At 39.7% G+C, this 27433-nt stretch overlaps 1 protein-coding gene across 1 annotated transcript in view; it reads right to left on the minus strand.

Moving 5' to 3' along the window:
* Positions 1 to 26693, minus strand: part of LOC116795019 — a 62510-nt gene extending 35817 nt beyond the window's left edge. Inside the window, exons 1-28 of the mRNA XM_032704312.1 lie at positions 26397 to 26693; positions 25364 to 25501; positions 24470 to 24587; positions 23270 to 23397; positions 20676 to 20779; positions 20127 to 20292; positions 19185 to 19367; positions 18329 to 18481; positions 16935 to 17079; positions 14831 to 14989; positions 13958 to 14076; positions 13146 to 13427; positions 12021 to 12176; positions 11370 to 11554; positions 10732 to 10914; positions 9788 to 9879; positions 9433 to 9602; positions 8979 to 9138; positions 7861 to 7940; positions 6593 to 6773; positions 5363 to 5518; positions 5039 to 5172; positions 4760 to 4918; positions 4330 to 4510; positions 3645 to 3856; positions 2631 to 2819; positions 1599 to 1738; positions 47 to 209 (exon numbers count right to left, since the gene is read on the minus strand). Coding sequence (XP_032560203.1) covers positions 47 to 209; positions 1599 to 1738; positions 2631 to 2819; positions 3645 to 3856; positions 4330 to 4510; positions 4760 to 4918; positions 5039 to 5172; positions 5363 to 5518; positions 6593 to 6773; positions 7861 to 7940; positions 8979 to 9138; positions 9433 to 9602; positions 9788 to 9879; positions 10732 to 10914; positions 11370 to 11554; positions 12021 to 12176; positions 13146 to 13427; positions 13958 to 14076; positions 14831 to 14989; positions 16935 to 17079; positions 18329 to 18481; positions 19185 to 19367; positions 20127 to 20292; positions 20676 to 20779; positions 23270 to 23397; positions 24470 to 24587; positions 25364 to 25501; positions 26397 to 26693 — 4533 coding nt within the window. The remainder of the gene's footprint in view (positions 1 to 46; positions 210 to 1598; positions 1739 to 2630; positions 2820 to 3644; positions 3857 to 4329; positions 4511 to 4759; positions 4919 to 5038; positions 5173 to 5362; positions 5519 to 6592; positions 6774 to 7860; positions 7941 to 8978; positions 9139 to 9432; positions 9603 to 9787; positions 9880 to 10731; positions 10915 to 11369; positions 11555 to 12020; positions 12177 to 13145; positions 13428 to 13957; positions 14077 to 14830; positions 14990 to 16934; positions 17080 to 18328; positions 18482 to 19184; positions 19368 to 20126; positions 20293 to 20675; positions 20780 to 23269; positions 23398 to 24469; positions 24588 to 25363; positions 25502 to 26396) is intronic.
* Positions 26694 to 27433: the final 740 nt, after the last annotated feature.

The following is a 27433-nucleotide window of genomic DNA, read 5'->3' on the forward strand; positions in this document are numbered from 1 at the left end:
GAATTTTTTGGTATGTCGAATTAAAGGAAATTCTTGGAAAACTCACATAGGGGTTTTCAGGTTGGTAACCAAGTATAAGAGTTTGAACTGTTTCCTCGACCCCGTTTATCAAAACCTTTGTTTCCATGAAATAGTGCTTTTGCTTTTTGTCAACAGTAAAAGTCTCCTGCAGAAGGAAGCTCTGCAGAAAGGGCACTTTAAAAGGATGCCTGGAAAAAAAAAAAAAAAACAAGGAATAAACAAAGTGTAGAAAGATCTTAATAGACAACTACAAAAAGAAATCAATTCAACTTGAACTCCAAAATTTTCAGTTGCAGATACAGCAGGGTGTCAGGTACAGAAGCAAAACACACAAACCCAGGACCTTTAAGAAATTACAGAGCATAATTACAACCTCACACAAACTATCAGGAATTCTGGTGTGTGTAAAGAGTTTCCATCCTGGATTTGGAAAAGGCTTGGAAAGGGTGATGCTCTCAAATTCTGACATGCACAACCAGCACATACACTTCATATACCTGCATGGCCAAGACTTCATTTCAAACAGGGACAGTGTCCAAAAGCTTATGGCAAGTTTGAAAATCTCACTATCCACATTTTGTGCTTTCTGTAGAAACAACATCTGCATGCCAAGAATCCTGTGCAACAGATGTTCAGCCACTACATAGCTCTTGGAGTAGTTTACTACTTCAGTGTAATGTTTATGGACTACAGTAAATATTTCTGCACATTTACTTAGTCAGATATCTTGGAAACATGCACAAACTTTTATAAGCAGATGTTGGACTGCCTTTATACATGCCAGGATATCTGGTACAGCTCTTCATTCTTCATTTATGTATTTTTTTTACTTAAAGGATGCCTCACAGTTTTTTAGCTACCTCCAAGATGCACAGTGGCTCCTAAGGCAGCCTGTGCACTCCTGTTGGTCCTGCTGTGCTTTAAGAAAGCTGAAGTGTCCCTGGAGGTGATCCAGATGCCTCAAATCTGAGCATACATTTTTCCCAAGGCCTTCAAGCTGTGTTTTGATAATGGGTAATGAAGAGAGAAATTTCAGGGACAGCCAATATCTGGAAGCAGTGCACTCATTCTCATCAGAAAATGGAAACATTCCAAAATCCAAACAAGACCATTTGTCATGTGTTTTAAGAGGATATCTTTGGCTTTAGAATGGCTATATTATTCCCAAAGACTAGGAAAAAGGCATCTGGATGGCACAGAGGATCAGATCTGGATTTTGGAACTTCTCACGACTTCCAAGTTTGGACACACCATAAATCCTACTCTTTTCCTGGAAGGAGGCTATAAACCTGATGGAGTTGCCAACAAACATGTCACAGCACACATGGCCTGTTGCCTTTGACAGCTTAGTTCACTGTCATTTCAATAAAGAGGGCAAAAGCTAATGGTGCAAATTTCCACCCCATGAAGCTGCTGTGCTTGAGCAAGTCCAGAGACCCAGATGTGACAAAGCACAGGCTTTGTGCATGTGGCACTTTCACCTTGTAAAGCCCAGAACATTCCCCAAGAGCATCAAGATGCACATTAAACTTAAGCCAAAACATTCTTCACAGATAGAAATAATAAGACAACTGAACCTGAAATGGAGGGTTCCACGTTTCTGATAGAGCATCTTCTCCTTCTTCAGCTCCTCTATCTGACCTTCCAGCTCCAGTATGACAGGCAGACTTTTGTAATCTCTCCATACAATCTTCACAGAAAGGTTTGTCTTCTTTGGCTGCACTCAGATCACAAGACCAGAAGAATAAAGGACAATTGCATCAGATTTACTGCATTCGAATTCAGAAACATCAATATAGAAACCATACTGCCCAACAGGCTGCAGCAAGGCAGTAATTTCACAGATCAACCCCTTTGTGCTGCAGTTACATCCAGACCTCCATTTACATAGGATTAAAAGTGACATTAGTAGAAAACTGACTTCAGCAGAAGAAAAATGCCCCATAATATATCACTTGAGTGTCACCAATTTGCAATATGAGCGAGCTCTGGTACATTGTCAAACAAAAACTAATTGGATTTTCAATGCTATGTCTAGAAAAACGCTTGTGGATTTAAGACTTCCTGCAAGGAACAAATGGACAAAGTAACTCATCAAAGTATCCCCTTCAAGGAGAAACTGCTGGTTACCCTTCCTGTGCCACAGACATCAAGCAAAGCAAAAATTATTTTCAGATTGGAAGGGATGTAGAGCCTAAAATAGCACATAAACCCAGGCTTACCATGCTCACTTAGCAGGCAAGAGATTCCGATTCTCCAAGACAGTAGAATCTTCCACACCTCTCATACCTCTGCATCAAGTGGTAAGTAATCACATCTACAGCTCTTTTTCTAGTCATGTAGTCCCTCTTTGTCCCTCCTCCCTGACTTTCTCTCTGCATTAGCCTCCCAAATAGGTGAGAAGTACTCCAAATTACACTACACAAGCTTTTGTTTGTTTTCTTTTGGAACCTAGTTTTACACCGCAGCCTTTCAAAACAGGCAGAAATAAATGCAGCACTAGAAGCGTTTAAATTTCAACACTAACAATAACATCTTTCAGGAAGGTGGGAGAACTAAAAAAACACAGTGCCTAGTCAAAAAAAATTGCATTTGTTTTTCTTTCTTACCGTTGGCAGATTCTGATAGCTGGCTGTTAAGTTAAATTCCTGTTTTGTACTTGTTATCTTAAAGCAGAGAAGTTTGGCTCGTTCATTATTCTCCAAATGAATCTCATTCTTCACAAGCTGATTCCACAGAGAGATCATTTCACCATAGCTATGCAGAACATTCCTCCCGAGACGATTAAATGTCGATGCCTGAAAAACAAAGACATTAGTCTGGCTTAGCTAGGACAGACAGCATTCCATTGTGCCAGCAGCTGAGAGGTGAAAGAGTGATCTTTGCAAAAACTATTTGAAATGTGTGTCAGCTTTTCCATTATGAAAATATTCTGAACTGTCACAAAAATCTCCAAGTTTATTTTACTCTCTCTAAGCAAAGGAGAGAGAAAAAGCTCTCCAGGAAGAGGAGAGTTACATTCTTCTCAGGCCTTTAAATCCAGTGCCTCAAAATTAGTGAATTTAGGTAATCACTGACTCTTAATTTAGCAGTTTGGGTATCGTTCCTACTTTTTAAAGGAAAGACACTCTCAGCTGTTTCGTATCAGTAAGGACAAATTTTAAACATTTCTTACAATGATGATCCAGTTTTCCAGCTTCCTGAAACTGTTAGCTCGTGGAAGGGATGGAGGTAAGAACTTCAAAACAGTAATGACTATGTGTACACTCCTAGGCAGAATTCTGCCATCGTGTTTTGGGCTTTGCCCAGGGAGCAATGGATACCCATTCCAAAGATGGGCAGAGCTGATGGTCCTAACATTTTTTGGAAGCTGATACAGAGCCCCAGCTGTGCTGATTTGACTGCCCTGGAGAAGAAAAGCTTATCATTCAAGCATAGACAACAGAAGAACACAGGCATCTTGAGATCCCCTTTGATAAGCTGGGACACAGTGCACGAGTTTCTCAAACAAGCAGCTCACAGAGCACCCTGAGCAAGTGCTCCTGCAGTGAGCTGAGAGTGCCAGAGCTGTCACAGAGCCCTCTCATCAAAGCCACGCACTGATGAAGCACCGTGTTACCAACCTGCAGGTACGTGGTAGCTGGTGTGTAAATGTGAACTTTCCCTTCCTTTTCATTGCCTTGATCTTTATAGAACAGTTCCACTACGAGGTTCTTAATGGAGAGAGCTTTTCCAGTTGTCAGCTCTGTGGTCAGTAAATAAGCAGAATTCTGAGGCTGATGTAGTTTGTGAGCTGCATACAGATACAGCCATGGGGTGTCTAGATTTAACCCACCTGGAAAGAACATATATTAGAGCTGACAGAAACATGAGATTTCAAGCTACCTGGACTCCAACTCAGCAACCAAGCTGATAAGATGCTGGGGTTTTGGAATGAAGCTAAAATGCTACTACCAACCTATTCTCTTCCAGTTACTAAAATCTCTGGATGGTATATAATGAAATTAATGTCCTTCACTACTGTAACATATGGCACACTGTAACACATAGGCAGGTTTGCTAATAAATGGAATTGCTGGAAGAGGCCAGCCAGCTAGGCTGTGGGAAGTTGGAGATTTCAAAAACTTCAGCTACACAAAGCCACAAAACCAGTCCTGATTGGGCTGGATAACCTCATGGTTTCTCCCTTCCAACCAACACCTCTCTCATTCTGTTACACCCATGCAAAACTACCTCAGAAAAGCCCAGCAGCACCTTCTGATGCCAGCTTTTCTAATCACAGACTGGAAATGGTTGGTGGTACTTCACCTTCCCACTTCTTCAGGCCATTTCTGGATGCATCCTTCCACTGCAGCCCAGCCACAAATGGCACGTGGTCATTGTACTGCACCTCAAAGTTGGTGCTGCTCTGCAAATACACCTTAGAGGTGTGCAAGTGCTGCAGCTGGGTTCTGTAATTCACCTGCTTTTCCAGGACTTGCAGGGCAAACTAGAAAACAAGTGAAGCAAATTAAATAAAAACAGGATCCCACCTTCAGAACTGTCTAATTTAACACACACACACAGAGTAGCAGGAAGGTCACAGCTTTTACCTCCGCTCTGAGTACTTGACTTGTATTATTAATACATACCATATTTACAAAAAAAAGGTCTTAATAAATAAATTAATTTAAATTTGTTTTTCTTATTTCATCTGTTGTATATTTGAAGTGAAGGTCTTACTCTTCATCATGATTACCTCCATGAAATAGCTGACTACAGATGGACTGGAACTGTTCTTAAATGCTTGGCTGATCAGCAGTTTCTTTTTGTTGTTTTTTTCATCCCAGTGTTTCCCATAGTTCACTTCCATCTGGGAGGAAAGCCAAGATGCACTCGCTTCATGCTTCAGGTGAACCTAAAGAACAGAAAACTGCATTTTTCCTGTGAATTTTGCTTTCTTTTACATGTACTGAGCCCCTCAGCACACAAGTGACACAAGGACACTCAGCACACAAGTGCTTGGGCCAGTATTTACCTTGTGATTGTAGGTTGGAGTCTGCACACAGTGAAATTCGTGCCCAATATCCACTTTGTACACTCCATGTGCACCTGTCTCCACTTTGATATTTTGCCTCATACTACATTCATGACGAGGATTCTTTGCCTCTCCTGTTCAAGTTAAATCACAAAGTTACCAATTCAAATAAATCAGAAATAAACTTTCAAAACCATAAGTCTGGTGCTGGCTTCAAGGCCTCCATTTTTCAAAAACATTCGAGTGAGATTTGTCTGCTTTTACAGCTATTGCTGATTTATCCTACAAATCCAAAGGAAAGCACACATTTCTTTTTCACTGTACCTAGGATCCCATATTTTATCCTCAAACTGTGAGACCACAAGCCCTCATGTTGCTGGAGAAGAGCGATGACGTGAGCTCCAAGAACGCCTGGAAGGCAGGTCTCCCCTTCCAAAGAGTATTGTCTCAGCTTATCATCCACCTTTTTCTCCAGAAGTGCTACAAAAAGAGTAGAAGTGATTATGCAGTGGTAGGACTTGAAGTTAGTTTAGTTTAGTTAGTAAAAGGAATGCTACAATGGGGAAAACCACAACTGCATTCATTCCGTCTCCGCCACCACGACAAACTCCTCGTGCAGTGAGCAGGTGAAAAAAGAGGCAGAGCTGGATGTTCAGTCTCTCTCTGCTACACAGAGAGCCTGCACCACACACTTCTCACATATTGCTTCTAACAGACTGATCTTTTAATTAACCAAGACCTAACATGTGAACATGGGGATGTTGACCTCTATATGAAGTCAGAGCAAGGTTGTGGCTTTGCAGTAGCATTACTGGTGCAACCCAGTTCTCAGGGATAAGAGTCTGAACTCAGACCAGAACTGGCTTTGATGCAGTCACCGGCAATCCACGCAAAAGGACAAGGATTTCACCAAGAGATGATCTCCCAAAAATCAAACTGGCATTTTGCATTCTGTAAAAGTTAGTTTTATTTGAAAATACTGCATAATCCTGTGACATTTCAATGTCTTTGCCACATGGAGGCTACAGTAAGGAACACCAAGGAAAAAACGAGAGCCTTAGATTTAAATTACTGATTTATTCCACTGTATTATTTACTTCTTAATGAACTGATGTTATACAAACAGTAAAACCCCTTCTGATACCTTTCTCTTATATTTTCCTTTTAGTATGCTAGTGAGAAAAAAAAAAGTTTCAACATTTTTAGAATTACAGATCTTAAAAAACATTTAGTTACAAATGCACGTCTCTGCACTGTTTCATACTAACAAAAGTGAAAGCAGGAAATGTCCTAATAGCTGATATTGTTTGGCATGTTTTTGTTAAGTGATTCCTTATATCTTATTTCCTCCACCCTCTTCAACAGTAATTCAAAGCAGACTTAAAAATGTATTTTGTAATTCCTATTATTCTATGATCAAGGGTAATAATTGTAAAAAGCAGTCTTTACTGATTTGAAAGGAATTTTAGGAATAGGTGTCAATAACCAGGCAACCCTAACATATAAAGGCTCCAGAACTTGCATTTATATGTCAAATACTTACTGCCCTCTAACCTGAAAGAAATGCAGCATCCTTCAATAAATTATTCAGGGATACTGAGAAAGCTATCTTCTTGCCAAGCTGTTTAGTGATGTTTCCTGACAGAATGACAGGACTGCTTTGCTTTATCAGCTTTACCTCCAGCTGGGTCATGTATCTCTGCTCTGCACTCAGCACCTGCAAATCTGTCATTCCCTAGAATAAAAAAACAAACAAACAAAAAAATCAAACTCCAAGCCACTCAACAGCACAAATTGATCAAGCTTTGAGAAAGCAATAGTAGAGACTTGGGCATTTCAGAAATGAGACAAGAAGAGAAAGAAAAGGGTTTTTTTTTCTATACACCCAACAACCAACCTTCCACCTCCCCTCAAACCATCAAACTTGCCATTAGTAAATAATGAGGAGGAAGGATGGATTTGTTTTTCCAGTTACACAAAAATCACAGTGCTGTGAGATACTATTTCCTTCAGCTCCCGCTGGTTTTAGTAGTGACTGAAACCACTAAGAATGTTGCAGTACTGGGCCAAAAAATAATATGGTGTTACTGAAAATACTGGCAGTCTCACAGAGATTTAGGCTGAAATAGATGCAAATGCAACAGTCTGCAATGCTAATTAGTGTTTGGTTTCATGAGAAACATTCAGAAAATCTTTGCTGAAATATTACTCTAGAAAAAAAAAATCTGGTAAATAACGTGCTCACTGTAGGAAAATACAGTGTTTGAAACCAACTGGCTTTGGAGGCTCACTTAAGACATGGCATCCTGCTATGGGCATCAACTGCATAATGAAAAAATTGTTCATGTCCTGGAATTTAAACAAAAATGTCAGTAGAGTTTCAGTGATAAACTCCCACCTGCGTTTTAATTTGCTTTTTCATTTCAGCATTCAAATATTGGCATTCTCTTACTTATTCCGCCCCCACAAAATTTCTGTAATAAATAATGATATCTTAGGGATTCTTACAGAGTCCACAGAAGTGAGGAAATTAGCCTGGCCTTTCTCAGAACTAGTCATGCATGGTCAGAACACAGGTCTGAAAAATTTTGTGACCAAAGGCCACAGGAGTGTGTGTGAATTTCTCTACTGAATTTATGCTGCAAGGAACCTCAAGGTTTTGAATACATCTGAATGTGAAAAAATTGCTTTAGATGACTTGCAGAAGCCAAGCTTTAAAAGCTTTTAAAACGCAGCCATTTAGCACTGAGGCTATCTCAAAAATATGTAAAAAAGAGAATTGGTAATTTCTCTGATGGATTGCTCATGAACTAAAAACATACCTTAATGTAATACACGTCTCGGTCATCCACTATCAGCTCCAGGTGTCCAATTTGTGAATTTTTAGAAAACTCAATCCTCCCTTGGAGAAAAATAAAACTGTTTACTTTTTCTGGGCACACGATGTTCAGTGGTGCTTCATAAAACTGCACCCAAGATGACAGTTGCTATTGTTATGAACAACATATATACAGAGTAAAACCATAATAAATATCAGCTCAAAGGAAAAAAATTAGGATCAGAGTTTGCACAGGCATTTTTCAACATGTTCTCAGAATACTCTTGTCACTTTGAAAGGACATTCTGAGGTTATTAATTGAGAAGAGGTAACAAAGCTTTCTCCAAAAATCCCAGTTAATTCTGGAACTTTAGGTCTGTGCTAAAACTTATAAGTTGTGCTGTGGAGACATTTCAGGAGCTCAGAACACTGTGTACACAAAGCTTTGCACAGTGTAGGTAAATCTTCCTTGTAATCCACTTGAAAATAACCAGGATCAAAAAACAAAAATAAATGAAGCGGCGAATTCTAAATAAGTGATCTGATAGAATACATCAACACAAAACATCACCTGACCAGTATGTCAAAGAAGCTGAAATATCTTGTCTACCATGTATTTATCACTTTATATTTTATCAACATGTTTGTTCATTTTGTGTTCTATGTTACACTGTGATTGAAATGTTACTTTTTACTAGAATGCACAACAATATCATAGTCACTACTTCATTGATTTGGCAACAAGTAGTGTCATATCAGAACTAACAGAATACAGCAAATAAAAATAGTAAGGCCAGTTCAGCATATGTACAAGATTACAGGACAAGCCACCATGTTCCTTAGCCTTAATTTCATCTACTCTGGTAGCAGCTTTCTTGTCTAACATGGGTTTACGAACCAGGTACTGAACCTCTGACTGTGCAATATAGTGTAAACCAAGATGCAAAAGCCACTGGGAATGGGTGTTACCTAAAGCAGTAAATTGAATGCCTAACACACAAAAATGCAGTTCAGCACTAGATTATTGACTGAAATATATTAATATTTCTCAGTTAATTCTAATTAAGTTCTCCTAACTGATATTAATTGATGATCAGGTTCTTAGTTGAAAAACCTACCTACCGTCAATCTCAATTTTTCTCTTAGGTTGTATAAATTGGATTCTGAGTTTCTTCTGTGGGACACTAAAACTGAGATCAACACCAACATCCCTTTTCAAGTCTGACTTTGGAGTCCCAATGAAGAAGCGAAAGACAGCTTCATTTGGGATCCATGAATTCTCCTGGAAGAAAGAAAGGACAACCACATTAGTCACTGGGAAGGCAATTACAAAACAATCTATGACACTGAGACAACAGACTGTTTGTCTGGGCTGTTTTGTATACAAAAATAGTATGTACCTACTATCAATATCAGTAATTTGTTTTTTACATATTTTCCCACAAAAATGGGAATGAATTAATGATAATGTAAACCACGAAATACAACTGGTTGAATATGCAGTACTGAGATATACCACTCTGTCATCAGAGTGATAAACTCAAACTAAAGCCAAAGCACAACACACCACAGGTACCTGAGGGATATAGTTATATGCAGCTTCCACAACGTACTGCTGCAGGCCTCTGTCTTTCTTTGTTAATATGACAGCCACTCTCAAGGGTCCAGTGAGGGGGAAAACCAAACCACTGGCTAGGGCAGGGTATGACATTTCAGAACAGAGCTGCCAGCCAAGAATCTCTGACACTGGTGGAAGACAACAGTTGAACGTCCAGTTAGAACAACAAGCAAAGAAAACATACAAGGGAACATTGCACTGAAGACCTTTTAGAAATAGTATATAAAAAATGAACTCTACTGAATAAAATTATCTGATTTGGATCTTTCAGAATGATCAGGTTTTCTGAGACAAACCTATTAGCTGGGCTCACCTTCCTCCCTGGTGCAAGATCGGGTGTCTGTGTGGTCTTGGAAAACATCTCTTTCTTCTGTCTCATCCACCCCTCTGAAGTGGAGTTTAGAGCTACAACCAAGAATTGTGAAAAGTCACTTAAAAACAATTATGCTGAAGTTCCAACAACATTTAAACAAAATTCTCAGTTATATGCCACCTTCTCTCAGATGTGAAAAACAAGAAAAAGGAAGTTCTGCTAAGGTCAGTCTAGATTTCTACTCATTAGCACTGATTTTTATCCACAGTTTCCATGTGTGACCTGTCACTGTCTTGAGAATTCATCTCCAGTTCTTCACAGTCAGTATAAGATTTCTCTGTTCTGAGCAATTTGCTGTGGTCAGCTTATTGAACTCCACTCGCTTCCTGGCTTCTAGAGACTTTGTTTTCCCTTAGGCTATGTGTGGACACCAGTTTTGTTTCAGTCTTGAAGTTCTTTCAGAACCTCAAAACTTCACTAAAAACTCACCAGAAGGGTTAGAACACACCTTGTTACTACCATACTCCAAATTTCTCCCTAAATGGCATTCTGTACCTGGTATTGCTAAATACCATCTGCAGAAGCAATGCTAAGCTTTTCCTCCACCACTTTAATACCTTGAACTAGATTCTTCAGAAACTAAAGTTCCAGAAACAGCACTGGCATTCAGAAGGAAGAAACAGAGGAATATGAAAAAAAATAATTTATATCTTTTATCATAAAGCTTTGATTTGAATGTTTTTATGGTAAAATAATGCAAAATGCACCAAATAATTTCCCCTTCTTTTTCTTCTGAATGACAGATCTGAATTATGAGTCAGACTGAAACAGTTTGTTTTCTGACAAAATATGTTTCTTCTCTATTAATGAACCTGTCAGCTCAGTTCTGATTCCAGAAAGTTAATGTGATTACTATTTTTGGTGATGCCTTTGCTTAATCTTACCTGAAATTAATTATCTCCATAGATTCTTCTGGAGTGTTCAAGAAAACTTTGAGCTCTTGCCCTTTTTTCACCTGGATTCCCCCATCAAGACTAGTAGATGTCCTCATTCCTGTTAACCAGCCTAGACCAGCTTGTCCCACAGTCCCCACAGTTCCCATGTGCACAGAAAGCTGAACAAATGCACTGTTGAAAGATTCAGAGACATATCCTTCTATAAAAAACATTTTCTTTTTAAAGTACTTAATTTAAACCTCTTCAGTAAGCTTTTGCTTCTGTAACACACTATATTCTGTGATTAAAATAATGAACTATTTTGTTTCAGAAATAATTGAAAAATTTGTATGTACAGACATACATGTTCTAATACGAATTGAAGTATAGTTTTACTATAGCTCCTAAGTAAGGGATTTAAACCAAGACTTGAGCATGAAATACAGCAATAGAGTTCAAAATCAGACAGGCAGGACAGGAAAACACTGCTGCCCTCACACCATGGCCACCATTCAGGCTGATGACTGCTTTTGTTCTTCAGGAATCTCCTAATTGATTACAAGGGACACTCACAGAAAACTTCCACATCAGGAATTGCTACTTGACATCAGGAATATGTGGAAGTGACACAATGCAGCAGTTATTACCTTGGCTTGATATACCCGTTCAGAAAGAAGTTGGAGTGTTGTTTGAAATCCGCATTCCCTTTGATTTTTATGTTGATTGCTGCCGAGGCATTGACTGCCAGCTGAACAGGAAAGCCTGAAATTGCTGGAAACTGCAGTTCTTCAGTGGCCAAACTCATCCTTTTATTAAACTGGACCTCCTGACCCTGTGGTGAAAACAGACAAACAAACCCCAGAATTTTATTTTGCACAATAAAGTCATCATTCAGCAATTATTCCAGTTATAACTATTGACTGCATCTGTCTGCTGTGAAAATGCTTTTAAGTGAGCTGATTTGGGACATCAGGAAGAAAGTAGCCCAAAGCCTGCATCTGGCCATGGCATGAGTTAGACACTAGTCCTACCCCAGCTAAAGAAAGAATTATTTTTCATTTAAGCATGGATGGATTTGAATGAGAGAAGCAAGAGATAAGAGCCATTAGATGACAGAACAAGTCCTTGACTAATGTACTGAATGTAAATATACTAATGTATATTTAAACCAAATATACACTGGACTTTTTAGAGTTCAATTCAGAGAAACAACAAGTAATATTTTTTATCTTTTACACATCTGTCAGAAAGTAGTTTCTCAAAATATTTATTTTCAAATAGAAAAAAGTTCCTTTTACCTTCAGAAGTCTGACAGCCAACTCAGCCAAATTTAAGGAATAATGTTTCATTTGTTTTCTTAAATCTTCACAATCTAAGAAGGTAAGTTCATTTCCAAAGATTTTCATGCTTAGCTCACATTTCAGTGTCTCCTTTCTCACCGTTCTCTCAGTGAACTGACATGTGATCAAGAAAGAAATCAAAGAGAACGATGTTATAATTTCCTTTCAAACTCATAATAGACAATTCCTCAATGCAGGCTCTTAGTAAAGAGACATTAGACTCCCTTTTACAAATACTTCAAGACCACTTAAGGCCCTGGGTTAGTACCTGTTCTTTCCAGCTAAAATTCAGCTCCACACCACACAAGCTGACTGCCACTATGAACACAGGTCATGTCCAGTCACAGGATGACTGGCAAAGAAGTATTGCAATCCATACCCACAAACGGGTGAAGCTTTGAAAAAATGCAATCTCAATACAACTTTAGGGATGCCATGATTGCTAAATAAACTGCTAAGAAGTAAAGATTTTGCATTTTCTCCCCTTGTGCATCAATACAACAGCAACACACATGATCATGAGCTTACACCTGACGAAGATGAGCCCCAAGAAGAGAGATGATCTAAGACAAACTGAATAAATCATGGTCCCCAAGTTTTCCAGCTAACACATCAACAGCTGAAGTCAGTTCTCAGAGCTTTCCTGTTATATACATAGAACATAGCTCTTTTCAAATATGGGTAAATTCACAAAGGGTCAGTGTAACATCCAACATCAAACTGGGAAGTCAGATCACAAACAACAGGAACTTAACATCAAGCAGCTGTTTACAGTGCCAAAGCAGTCAATAGACAACAGGACACCAGCATAAAGGGGATCAGAGCTCAAAATAATGAGAGGAAGCCCAAAACACAGGCAACATACTCCCATGGCTGAGAATCATTGTTTTGAGACAATAGAGCACCCTGAAAAACTGAAGATCTGGCTCTCTGCTGCTTTGTATTTTAGGCAGCTGTTGAGTTCCTGCAAGTGAGCAGGACAAGTCACGTGTGCTTTATGCAAAGGGAGTCCAGTGCAAGATGAGGCCCTCAGCTTAACTGGGGAATGTCATTAATTTTTCCAAGATCTACAGAGTCAGTTACCTTTTTTACTAACTCACTCATTTGGCTGTACTTTCTACCAAGACAATTCTGGTTTGTTTTTCTCAACTTTGGCCTCCCACTCTTGGTCACAAGGTGATCAGCGGGGCTGTATCGCTTCAAATTCAGCTTCCTCTGCTTGACTTTCCCTGCTGTTTCCACTGGGTTTTCTGATTTGTGGTTTCTTTCATCAGTGTTTCCAAAAAAATAGTCACTGAAAGAAGCAGATTTCTGCCCAAAAGCCTTCTGTACCAGACTTTCAGCATTCTCCAATCGTACACCAACCTAGGGAAAAGCAATTACAGCCTTGAAAAGCCTGGCAATGACTTGCATAAGCCATGTCGAGTTCTACAAGCAGAGATTAAAAAAGACAACCAGATGCAACCAACAGTGAAGGATTTGCTAAAAAAGTTTAGCATTCTACCTCATGCAGCATCCAGTACTGGATATTTTAATATTAAATCTTTCCACAAAAGTTAGTTGATTGATTATGTAAAACTCAGTCCAAAATAAAAATCCTTTTCCATTCAAGTACTGGTTCATTTACACATGAAAGTCTGAGCTGTATTAAACAAGAGCTGAGTTGTCTTGGCTAGTGCATGGTACCAGTAGAGTGACAGTGCTCTTATTATGACTAAATCTATAATACAGAGGAATCACCAGCCTGGGGCAATTGTGCTGTAGCACTGAAAAGCACACCTTGCTAAAGGAACCACAATAGGAAAACAGAATACACTTATTTTTACTTCAATACACCAAGTGTCCCTTGAGGAGGGGGATAAAAAAACACAGTTAAAAAAAATCTACAAACTTGCCTCCAGTAGATTTACAGCCTGTCCCATAAGGTGAACAGTCAGATTTGTCATGACTGAGCGTGGTAGAAAAGATGCAGGAGAAAACACCACTGATGCTTCCACATTTGCACCTGCACCAGCTGCAATGGAAAACACCAGATGTCTGTCAGTTGGAGATCAGCTGTTCTCATACACTGTGCAAAACTCATAGTTCTTTGGAAAACTGTAACTCTGCTCGTTAAGAAGATGCTGAATAAAACATTGTCAGTAGATGGAACTATTTAACTTTTTAGTACAGCAAAGACATTACTGTAAGTGATTTCCATTTATTGGAATTCCATATTTACTGGATATTACTGGATTTTATCTCACTAACATCAAAAGAAGAGCATTTACAGTACATAACATACACAAATGCACTGGAAGAAATGGACAGAAAGTCAAAATGTTACTCTAAAAAGTATTATCTAGTGTTTTCACTGAAAACAAATGATGAACAGATAGCAAAATAGGAAGGAAATAGTTTGAATATTTTCTTATACAAAGGGAAGCAAGTACATGAATCAGGAGAAAAAAAGTACATCCCAATCCCCTGTTGCTGCAAAGGAAGCTCACTAAGGAAGGAATCAAAAGTTGGTGTTCACAAAAATAATCTTTAAAGTTTATTGGTTCTTAGTCTCCTCTCTCACAAAAGGCAAAGATTCAAGGTTTGCTGGACTTACATTTCATATACTCCAATTAAGGGCAGAGTAGAATCAAGCTTAATAGCACCCAGGTATGCAAATGTAAGTCATAGGAATTAAACACGGAGCAATATGCAAAGGGCCAGAAAAGCCATATGGGATTTTAATAACCCATAAGCTACAATGCACTAGGTTCTAAAACTCCACATACCTGAGTGGAACGTGACATCAGAATATGAGGAGTATTTCCATGCCTCCCTTTCAAAATCTCTGCTAAGGATTTCATCAGGAATAGAATCTCGAAGGTGCTCCTTTAGTGGATCATCTGTCTCCAGGATCTGAGAGAGGTGACTCCAAACAAAGGAGCCCACTTAAATTTTGTTTAAAAAAGTAAAGAAAAGCATTTGAAGATTAGAGAAAAATTAAAGCAGTTTTAAAAACAGATACAGGCAATATTTTCATTTATTTACACCAATTCTAAGCCACTCCTCTGACCACAACTAAATTCATTCGTTTTCAGCACCATTAAAATCAGTCTGATGCACCCATCTTTATCACAGTCAATGCATTGAAATACTGTCTTATTCTTTCCAATATGGTATGTGAGGGACTATTCACTCCCTAATTTCATTTATGCCTCTCAGCTACCCTAGGCAGGCAAGGGTGTAAGAATAACCTATTTATTTACTGTTTGCAGAGGATCTGGTACACTAAATTTAAAGGAATGCAACAGAATTAGAGATGATTTTGAACTTTTGCAGCGTCCCTCATTTTGTACTTGAAAAAGCACTGACCCAGTGTACTGAAACATTAAAATTAAATTTTAAGTCTGGGATAGACAGCAAGCACATGCAAATCTTAAAGTAACCATTAAAAACTATAAGCAGGAATAAAAATGGGCTTTTAAAGGTAAGCATTAAGCAACTTCAAATACCAGGAGGTCTATTAATGTATTAATGCATGAACATCGGCAACAACATTGCTGGATTTATAAGAGAAAACTGTCATACAACAAAGAAACCATTCCAAGACAAAGAGTCTTTCTATACTGTGCAATGTACAACAGGTCCAAAAGTCTTTCAATTAGAAAAAAAAAAAAATCACATACAGTTAAACAGTTGTGATTGAGAATTAGTATTTCTGTGTGACACTGTGTGGATTCATGGTTTGGTCACATATGTGCTGTGTTGTGGGAGGCAAATATAACCCACATGTTCTGGAGTCTGGCTCTTAAACAGAGGCTTTTTTGTCTGCTGAAGATAAAAGATATGCTCCAGACACTGAATACTGATATAACTGCATTTTGCACAACACAACTTCTTTTTTTCAAATTTCTTTTTCTGAAGGTGGCAACTAAAAACTAATATGTGCTCTATGCCCTCAAAAGCACCTGTTATTCAGAAGTTTAGTACATAAATTATTTAGGTGTCACATCAACAAAAGACAAGGGAAGGAAAACAGCAAAAATTCCTGAGTACTGCATTAAATTGTTTAAAACACACAGCATTTTGGATGGACTTGTAGAGCTCCTTCATAAATCAGACAGATTAAATTTTCTGCATGGAGCCACAGGGAGGAGAGTCACTGAGGGCACACCTTGACAGGGTTTCGCAGGTGGATGCAATTTCTCTCTGTCTGAACTCTGAACAGAGGGGAATAAGTGCCCTCCAAACTACAAACCACATCATCAGGTGAACACAACGCTGAGCCTGAACTCCTTAACTGCTGCAGGATATCACATCCTGGTAAAATGGATGCACAGCTTCAAATGTGGAGCTGGCCAGGACCCAGCCACACCTGAGTGCAGACACAGCCTGCTTTCATCAGCCTGCAAACAACCTCACAGAGACCCTTCTCGTGTTTGCTTCTTCTTGACAGATTTAAATGCAAAGGATTAGTCTAGAGGTATTCTTTGTTAAACGTGGTGAAGCCATTTTAGAATATTGCAGTATTATTTCTGCCACTCGCTTCTTTCTCGGCAAAATGCAATTTGCAGTTATCCCTTTGTATTTCTAATGTGCTGAGCAACAAAGATGTTCCACCCATCTTCCTCAAGAGCCTTCAGCTAATGAAATGTTGCCAGTAGGGGGAATTAATTCTATGAAAAGTCAGTCCCTACTGACTGTTGCTAAACTAACAATATGACAATTTCAACATAAACTGTCCCAATCATACAAATGATCTTTTAAAAGCGATCTACAAAGCATTAAGATAAAATAAAAATTTCTACAGATTGGTCCCATCACACCTGCAAAACAAATGTTTTAAAAGTATCATTTAAGAACATGTCAGACTCTAGTAGCTGCTTGGCTAACCTTGGCTGGATGTTTCTTTCAGCAAAGTCTCTTGTACTTGTTTAAATAACTCTTCATGTGGACATTTCATTGCCATATAATAAGCAGCAATTCTTATTTCCACATCTTCACTGGTTGCTTGATACAACTGAACTAAAATATCATTCTAAGAGAAAAAGATGAAAAAATAAAGACAATTACAACTTACTCCCTTAGAACACCTCATGTATGCACTTCCAGGTCCAGGTGGATTTTTGAGATAGCTATTGCTTTGCATCTGACAAAGTCAGATATGCAATATGTATACAGGTGTTTGTACATATTCTTTATACTACCTTATCCACAAATTTCCTGAATAAACTGTCATTATGACCTGAATTCTGAATCCTACACAGAGTAATTTATACAGGACTCTGCAACAGAGCCTCACCTGCCAGCACAACTGTTGAAGGTGTTTTTATTTCACCACAGGAGAGACCTGGCTGTTATATTTCTCTCACATGCCACAGCTCAGACACAGACAACAATGGACACATTTTTGTTCACAGGCTATTGAGATCATTAGTTCTGGTCTCAGTCAAAGAGCAGGACTGCAACAAATTTATTCTGTTCAGTATTTCCCTAGTATCAACAAATATGATTTTTAGGTGAACTGCCAGGAATTAAGACATTAGTGACTGATACTAGTAACATTTTTATTAGTATTTAACACCCCCCGGCCCACCCATGGGGTGTCAGTTTAGCAGTTCATTTGATGGGGTGTATGACAACATATAGACTTCGTGCTTTAAACAGGTCTAAGGATCAACACCAAGCTTCATAACTACAGAACAAGTGAATTATGCCAATCCACGCTGCAATTAAATTTTAAAAGGCCACAGAAAAATAATTCTCCAAGTGCAAGTCCACGTGAAACCTGTTGTTCTTCTAGAGCAGGGCTGCCAGCTTTGCCCAGGCCAGCACTCCTGGCTTTGCCATTCCTTTTAGCATCAAGTTATTTGATTTTCTTCCATTAAACCATTTAACAAAATATTCTAACTATGACAGTGTATTGCAAATCACAACAAGCTTCTCACCTTAATACTTTATATTTCAGGGAATTATACACTGGAACAGACTATGGGAAGGATCAAGTACTGTGGGTTCTCAGCCATAACCCATCCAACTGAAGTAACAAACAAAAAAAGAAGTCACAAACAGTGCCTCAGTCACTGGATGTGTTACCTCAGCTACAGCAAAGCACATCAGAGGTCTGTTCATTCAGGGGGTCCTGCCCACTTCTCCAGCAGCAGAGGGGTTCTGCTGGAACACATCTGCACTTGTTCCTTATCTCTGTGTGTGTTTCGTAGCTATTCCAAAAAGTCAAAACTCTGGAGCAGTGCCAGGAAGTCACCTGCTGGCAATGAATCACTTACCCTGACAGAGCAGGGAACGCGCCTGAAGGCCTGGATAGCAGCGAGGCGGATTTCCATGGGATTACTGCTCAGGGAAGCACAGGAGCTCAGAACAGGAGCCAGTGAAGCCGCTGCCAGTCCCGCGTTTCCGACGGCTTTCAACACCAGCTGCATCTGTAAATACAGAGCAAGGTGGAATAGAAGGTTTCTCATGTGCTGTCAGCTCTACATTAAATTTTATTGCAACAACATTTTCTGTGCAAAGCCGTGTTTAAAATGATTCCTGCTCATTTGGGGAGTTTACTGCAGCCCCTGTTGTACTGTTGTACCAGCTATACTGTGGCTTCACTGGGAAGACAAGACACATATGGAGCACTGTTCTATTCTAATGCCATGGAGCACTTGTAAGTAGAATCTGGCTTAGACCTGGTGGAATACAGAAACATTATTAAAAGGCTGTGTTGCAATGGAAAAGCAGAAGTCACACATTTGATGTCCTGTAAAAGTTCTTCAAGTACTTTGATATTTTGTCCCTTCTGATCACAGGTATTTTGACCTTTTAGTGATTCATCTTGGAGTTCTGGGCACAATAAGCAAATTAAAATAATAATTTGTCAACAGATGAGTGTTCTTTATACTGACCAACGGTATGAAGTTTGGGTATTATTTCCACAACAAGAACACCCATGCTGATAGGTTGTACTTGTTAGGTTACAAAACTTTATCAGCCCATCCTTGCAAAGAATATCAATTTACAAAGCTTGTATTCATGGCTTTCTGGAAATCCAATGAATGCCATTTTCATCAAACAAGTTCTAGATCAGAAAGGGTACAGAAGAGTAAAACACTATATCATATGCCTCTGTATGGCCAATACCTCACTGAGATGTTCTGAATCTTGCACAGTGCAGTTTCCTCCCAAAAATTTCCCAAGAATCCTCAGCACACCCTGCACAGCAGGTACATCATCACAGGAGCTGTGAGCTGAGCAAAATCTGTGTAGGAGAGCAGTTACTCCCAAGAAGCAGCTCTGGCTTGCTCTGGGTGACTCCAGCAAAGGCTGTAAACAAGCACAGAAAGAACAGGGTGCTTCAGAGAAGTCATGAGAATGGCTACGGTAACATACCACAGAAAAGAAATGTATCAAAATATTTACATACCAAAACACAATCTCAACAATGGTATTTTCAAACAGTCTGTAAAGGAAGTACATAAGCAAACAACAACAAGAGGACAACCTTGCAGAGGTATACTAGAAAATTCTTGCACATATGGGCTAAATTAGTGTCTACATGGTACAGACCTCAGTTCTTTCACAAGAAATTATGCCCTGTGTGCTTCGGAAGGAACGTGAAAACAAATCTAAACTATTTTTGTGGACCCTCCAAATAGTAAAACCCTCACCAGTACACAATTTCTCTAAGTTCTACCTCTATACTTAATGAAAACCACTGACAGCTCAGTAAATCCTGGGTAGTTTACCCATTTTTAGATGAAAATTAGTTTTTCTCTCCTATAAACCTGCTAATTCTTAATTTCTGTGTGAAGAAAGCCTGCTACTGTTGAAAATCCCACCACTTCAACCAGTGCTTGTGAACCCCAAAGTTTTTAAAAATATCTGAGCTACAGATGCAAATCAAGCTGCTTCCTCGTTTGGAAACCAGGTAACAATAGCCAGTAGTTTCACCACCAAAATTACCTGGACAGAGTTTTGTATATATATATGGAAAAGATTATTACTGTAAAACACAAAAATTATGGACCACCATGATTATGAGATCAATGACAAATTAAAAAAGAAAAAGCAACATCCACTCACAGTGAGAGATTCAATCATGCCCGAGGTGGGCTTAGGAATGAATGCAAATGACCAGAAGAAATATTCTACTTTGTCTTCCTCGACTTCTCCAGAAGCCACAAGTTCTTTCATTAGGACAACACATGCCTCTGTAGCACAAGATGGGAGAGCATCTATTAATGGTTGCCTGTAACACAAGAAAAAAGTACAGCAAGTCTAAAAATGAACAAAATACTCAAGAATCAAATTTGCTTAAAACCAGCAGCACTGATTTCCCTCTAAGCCATGACTCAGGTTTCCTGTTCCCTTTGCTTCTGAAACGGGAAGTCTGTCTGTGGGAATAGGCATGGGACAGGAAAGTCTATTTTGTACACAACAGCCATCCAGTGAGGAGAGAATATCATCCCTCTGTTACAGAAACAAGATCTGCTATACAAATGCTTCCTTTAAAATGCTCCAAATATAAATCCAACATCGGGGCATAGATTTAAAACACTGAACTATTTTAGACAGGAAAGAAACCTTTTGTGACTATGTAATTTTCAAATGCAATTACTAAAGGAGCCTTACCAGTTGTCTCTGCACTTAAATGAAGATCTTTGCCATAGTGCTCTTAAGGCCTCAAGAGAGAGATGTCGGAGCTCAAACACGAGGGTCATGAAAAGGCCTGCAGTCTGCAAGTGCACAAAACCAGGTGTAATATTCCTGCTGTGCAGAAACCAGCTTCAGAGAACAGAGCACAACAAGCTGACACCAGCATTGCCATTGATTTACAATTTAACCTGAGAGCAAACCCTCTGTTCTTCCCTTTGTTCCTACATTCCTTCCCTCACTTGTTTTTCCATCCAGACTGCAAACATATAGGGAGAGGGCTTTTACTTTGGATGTCAGTCAGTCCCTCAGTGACCACCATGCACACCACTGGCATACAAATGAATAATAAACCCAAATGTAACACTGTGGTTACAACCCAGAAGAGAAGATCATAATCTTCTCTGAGTTTGCACAGCAAGATCCTGATTTATGGCCAGAACTGCTGACACAGCTTTAACACTGAATGAAACAATGGTCAACCTAACTTTATGTTAGTCTTAAGTTTATGTGAAAGATCATTTAGCTGAGGTTTGGACAACACTTAGAAGCTTGTTTTTCCTTCTATCTGCAGAATTGCTATAGTTCTACTTAAAAAAAAAAAAGAAAAAAATTCCTCTGAAAGCATAAACATGATATTCTTTACACCCAGTCAAGAAGTAGCTAGTAATTATAATACCTTACTAGGAAAAAAAAAAAAAAAGAAAGAAAAAACCTTATCATGCCCTTTTTTGGGTCAGACTGGGGTACAGGAGTGAAGCAGAGCAAATCTGACATACTCTTGCCCGCCCTGCTCAATGCACACACAGCCACATTCACCAGAGTTACAGACCAGGCATCAAAACCCAGACAGTCAAATGGAAATTCAGCCTCCAGCAGAAGTGGTGTGATCCTCAAGCCTATCTCAAGTGAGGGTCCCTTCTCCCCATCTCTTTTTCCATTCTTTGTCAGTATGCAGCTTGTTCACTTAATGGTCCATTAGCTAATCTACATCCACATTGAAATTCAATCTTGTTCCATAATAGCATTAAAAAATTAAACAACGACTTTGCTTCCTTGGAAATGACAGTCTCCACCTCCATTTTCTCATCCCTTCACTGTTTTCCCTGGAGTTGGGGATTTTTCCCTTCCACTTATTCTTGGCTTTGTGTTCTGAAAGAAATGCATAATCTCACCTCATTCAGAGTCAAACAATAAGGGGACAAACAAGTTGTACACGCATAACAACGCAGCTGTCTCCCAAGCAACCTGTGGCCATTCCCATAACTTCTTTCCTGGCCCAAAGGACGTTTTATTGGTCGAAATGAGGGATAATAAAGATTCTCTTTGAAATGTCTTGTCACACAGAAGGAACACCCCGAAACAGTGGAAATGGTTCGCAACCAATCGAACCCTGTGCTGGGACAGGCATATGATGAATAATTCACCTCTCTTTTAGGCAGTGGCACAGACAGCAGCCACTTGTGCTAATCCTAGTGATTTACTAAACAAATTTCCCACACATGGAGCCAGCAGGCCTCTTTGGAGGCAGAAGTGACATCTCACTGTTACTGGGAAAAATCGTCTACCATTCTTTCAAAGACAATGAATTATGGGTGAATTTAGAGAAAGTTTCTCAGATGCACTGCAGTAATTTCTTCTTTCAGCATTTTCCAGGCAGTCTGTAGCCCTCTAGTCTGTGCCTAAACACCATTATATACTGCTGTCACACTGGCAGACACCTAGAATTAAGTATTACAGTACCAAAAGAGACTGCTTCCATTCTACCTGAGCAAGAACCAACATATATATGGCTCTGTTAGCTCTCCATAGCCCCAATTTCCACAGCATGCAGCTAAAAGACAGAGCAGACTTGCTTGTAACTCAGAAACAGAAATCTATCCCATACTCCACCACCCAGGAAGGCCACCTGCTGCTTTCCCCTGAGCCGAGGGCATTGTCGGGCAGTGGTACCAGGTCAGACTATGATCATCATTTAGTGGGTTGGGAGTAACAACTGGGGCTTCAGTAGCTGAGGCTGTGATCCTTCTCCACCCTGTGCCTTCCCCTTAAGTTTCACATCACATATTAAATGCCTATTTGTGCTTGTTAATCACAGCTAAAGACAAGAGAGAGTTGAATACACACAGTGTATTACTGCAGAGCTGTAATCCAGCAGTGCACTCTTCTTCAGTCCCCACAGAGCCTTTACTCCACCTCCCAGTATCTGTGTCCAACCCCACCAAAGAGACAGGCAGAGCTCCTGTTCCTTGACCTGGGATTGCTCTAGACAAAGGAAGGTGAAGTGCCCTCTATGCTAAGACTGAAGCTTTCTGTTAACATCCCTTGTGCCTATGAGCATTTACAGGAGATATGATGTTTTGACACCTCAGTTTGATTTGCTGTTTATACAGGAAAACAACACTTCAAAGCGTTTTATCTTTCTCTAATTTTACATTTAAAAAACGTCCAAAACAATGGATTGCTCCAGTATTTCAAAATTGCTGCTCTCCTGGTCACCTCTTATCCATGTAGGAGAATTCCCAGACCACAAAGAGCCTCAAGGGAAGCAGAGGCTGTGTACAAAAGCTCACCTCATAACTCGCACTGTGTGCTAAGCAAAGCTTCCACACCAGTTCAGTCACTTCCCTTCCTTTGACCTCCCTCTCCATTTCTTCCCTTTCATAGAGAATGCTGGTCACGTACAGATCCTCATAGTCCACTGGAAAGACAAGGAAAAATCAGAGATCTGCTGGTTGCTGGCCATTTGCTGTGGTTAACCCTCTGTGCTGGGGGGAAGTTTCTCTCTGAGCCTTTTTTTCTACCTCTAAGAGTCCTTCTAGTCCCAGTAAAGCCAAGGGATGAATATAAATGCCTGCAGCCAGCTTGAATTTAAGAATACAAGAGAATAAAATCTAAAGATAACTGTGACCTGTGTGAGTCAGAGAAACAAGACAAAGATACACATGAAAAAGGTCCTACTTTCCATCAATATGCCTCTTAGAATGGCCCTGCTACATTACATTCAATGTCATCTAATCACTCATCCCACACTTCAACCTCCCAAAAAATCAACAGGAGATCTGGGTGCCAAGAAAAATAAATGGCTTGGCTCTTAATCTCTTCCTGGGGAAGAATCTTGTCATCTTATGTTGGCATAACTATAAACAAAAGGCATCCTGGAAATTTGGGGTTTCCTTTTAAAGAAAAAACCCAACTATTCAGAAGCAGACAAAAATAGTACAAAATGTTTCTCAGTATTTAGAACTCAGCTTTAAAATCTTTCCTCAGGCAAGTTGCCTGTTGTAAAATCATTCTAAGGAGAAGCACACAGAGCAAAGAAGGAGCAAAAGTTAAAACAGTTCTCAGACATGACATGTCAGTTCCATTAGGACTTACAATTAATTAGGCTCCATTTGCATAAAAATTAGGAATTGTCCACAGGCACAGGAAGACTGATGCTCTGTGTACAAGGCACTGGGTATGTAAAGTAGGCAAAAAGGAGTTGGTCATTACAGAAAGTCACTTTTGGAGACCCACCCTGCTTTGTTATGGCAGGGTCCAGCTCTCAAAGAAGGGACAGCTCAGCCCAGCCTGTAAAAACATCCATTTCCAAATCATTTAATACATTGGAGGAAATACCACGTGCAAAGAGTTCTCACAGGCAAGACACTGTCCCAGGACTTTTCTAGGAAATAAATTTACTTTATTTTAGCAGAGACCTTTTCTGTGCAGTGTGTCTGCTTCCACCTGGAGGAGCTGCAGTGAGGACTGTGTCTGTGTGTCTGTCCCACCGCCCTTCTGAGGGAACAGCGTCACACGGTCGGACTCGGTGCATTTGGCCTCTGCCAGGACTCCATCCTTAATGCTCTGAACACATTCCAGTTTGGAAGACAGGACCTGCTGCTCGGACTGGGAAGAACAGATACTTCAGGTAAAGTTATTGATGACCTGTTTAATCCTCCCAATCCTTCCTCTCCCAGCTTCACAGAGGATTCCAGCTCTGGGAAAGCTGCAGTCCCTTGTCTAGACCTCTGACAGTGCCCAGCCTGGGGAGGTTAACGTGCTCTTTATTTTCAGTCTAGCTTTTCATCACTGAAAAGCAACTGCTGCTAACTTTCAACATCAAATGGTCTCAATTCATTTCAGTTCACAAAGCCTCAGTGTTAAGCAGCTCTTTTTGGTCAGTAGAGCTGAAAAAAGCAAAAGGCTGGTAAATTACAACTAGCTAGTACACAAGAAACAAGTAACATCCAGCTAATAAAATGGCATAAGATACAAACATTGACTGTATTTGCTGTCAACAGTGGAAAGCTGCAAGTCTGGCTTTTAGAAAAGTTCCTATCTTTCCAAAGTTTTCTCAAAACAACAACTTTCTTTTCATAATGTGTTTTTTCTTGTTCACATCTCTCTATTCCCCTTTTCCATGCTCTACTTTCAGTTTATCACTATAACATGTTTTAATGAGAGTTTAATCCAGGTCCCTAAGAACCTCTTGCCTTTATACTGCAACATTCATCAATTACAGTGCAAATTGACATTAAAACAAATTCTGTAAATAACAGGCATTTCAGGCAGAATTATATTCATCATTTCTTTGCTAAGGACTCAAGTTGGGGCAGACACACACTCTTCAAATAAGCTAAATGACCCCGTGGAATAGTCAGTGTCATTCCCCTGAAACTCACCGACACATGAGGAAGAACAACAGACTGCACAGAAGTAAAACCAGAATATCGATGGGAGCAGAGGTTTAAGTCCCTTGTCTTTACAAGAACAGGACCCTTTTGCTGGTACCTGGTTGGGCATATTCCCAGAACGTCCACCTAGTAACAAACATACCCTGTTGAATCACACATGCAATACAAGGAGGTATTGTGGGTTATTACAATTCATTTTAATAATTACTTTTTTGTAGTAACAACAGAGACCTAAATTCTCCCTGGCAGAACACTGGCTTTGCCACAAAAGCTGTGAAAAGGCAAATAATTTTAAAGACCTTGGTCAAACTTTATAGTAGCCAGGGCCTGCTGATTTGTTTAACTTCTCTGTGTTATTGTGAATCAGATCATTTACAGTTGTATGCTTTTTCAGTTGAGGTTTTGTGGGTGTACAGGGAAGCATTAATTCAGAAGAATATTACTAATCAGCATAAGTTTAATTACATATGGGTGTCCCAAGCCTTATAGCAGAAAATCCCTTTAAGCACTGACATGCAGCAATAGCAGGAGAATGAGGTAGTGCACATCATGCTGAAGGTCAGTCTAGAGACAGCTCTTCACAACAGAACCACAGCCCCTGAGGTGTCTCAGCTGCACTCGTGCAAACACACAGGTGACAGCAGGGTAGGCTGGCCTATTGTTTCAGTCTAACCCAGCAGAACTTGAGCTTAAGCATTAAAATAATTGCAAAGAACTCTGAGAAGTCAGATCGTAAAGCCTCCTGAAATTAATGAAAAAAAGAAAGGAGGAGTAACCATGAACAATGAATATTGTATTTTCCCCAGAGAACAGGTAAAGCCCTGGTGTTACAACTCTGGTAATCAAGCAGTGGATTCAACAAGAATGAGAATTTATAACATTCACTACAAAAAGCAATTAGGTGACTGCCGCTGTCTGCTGAACCAAGTGGAAAAAAACTTTATTAATTCACAAAGGGAATAGACTTAACATGTCCAAGGGCCTCAGTGAGCTCAGAGCATGACTGTAGTGACAGTCTCACCTCCTCAATGATGGCACCAGCAGCGGGTGCTTGTGCTGTCTGCAGGACACTGAGAATGCCTCGTTTTATGTTCAGTGCCCAGGGCTGCTCACTCCTCACAGGGCAGAGCTTCAGAACTTTCCCATCATGGAAAGAAAAATGAAGAGGATGCTGTTCTAGTATTCCCCTGTAATAGAATAGTTTATTGTTTCTTGCTTTGAATAGTGCAAGTCGGTCTATGACAGACTCAGATTCCCCAACAGAGCTGTTCCTCCACAATGGATATCTTTCATTCTGTATCTCCCCTCTTTGTAGCATGCCTCTATTCTTCATAAATCCACCCTGACCCTAGGAGTCCTTAAAAAACCCCTCATAAAACCCTAAAAATAGATCCTCTCAAGATAATCACAGGACCCTTGACATAATTGTAAAGAATTCACCTGGAGCTGCTTTTATTAGATGTTACAAGTGAATGCACTTAATGTTCTTGTTCAACATAAGAAAGAAATTCCATTTTATAATTCAAGGTACCTTTGGCATTGGAAGGCCTGTCTGAACTGCAAAGTAACATTATATCTCTTCAAGCGTCATACACAAGAACAACTGCTTTCCAATGAACCCATACCTTCCTGCTCTGCTAGGTGTTTATACTTGGGCTTTATCCCAAATTTGTTCCCCCACCTCTGCTGTCAGTACACTTCCTAACTGCTTTTGCTATCCCAGAGTACACAGCATTTTCTCCATTTGCAAGAGATCACTTTTTAACATTGATTTTCACTCCTTATATAATGTACTTTAATCACATAATTCCCCTCTAAATGGGGAAAAACAAGCCATCCAAAGGAAGAATTCTGCAGTAGCCCAGTGTTCAGCTCCCATACAGGGAGACAGAGAATTCACCTGCCCATTAACTGCGGAACTAATCGTTCATCTCATCAATCAGGTCACAGAGTAAGAGGTAAACTTTAAACACACCAACATCTGGATAAAGTCTTTCCAGAGGAAGAGACTGGGCCCATGGGATAAGGGGTTCTGAACTCCTAGGCAACTGTGGCTGC

This window comes from Chiroxiphia lanceolata, chromosome 16, assembly GCF_009829145.1.
Source record: "Chiroxiphia lanceolata isolate bChiLan1 chromosome 16, bChiLan1.pri, whole genome shotgun sequence".
Lineage (NCBI taxonomy): Eukaryota > Metazoa > Chordata > Aves > Passeriformes > Pipridae > Chiroxiphia > Chiroxiphia lanceolata.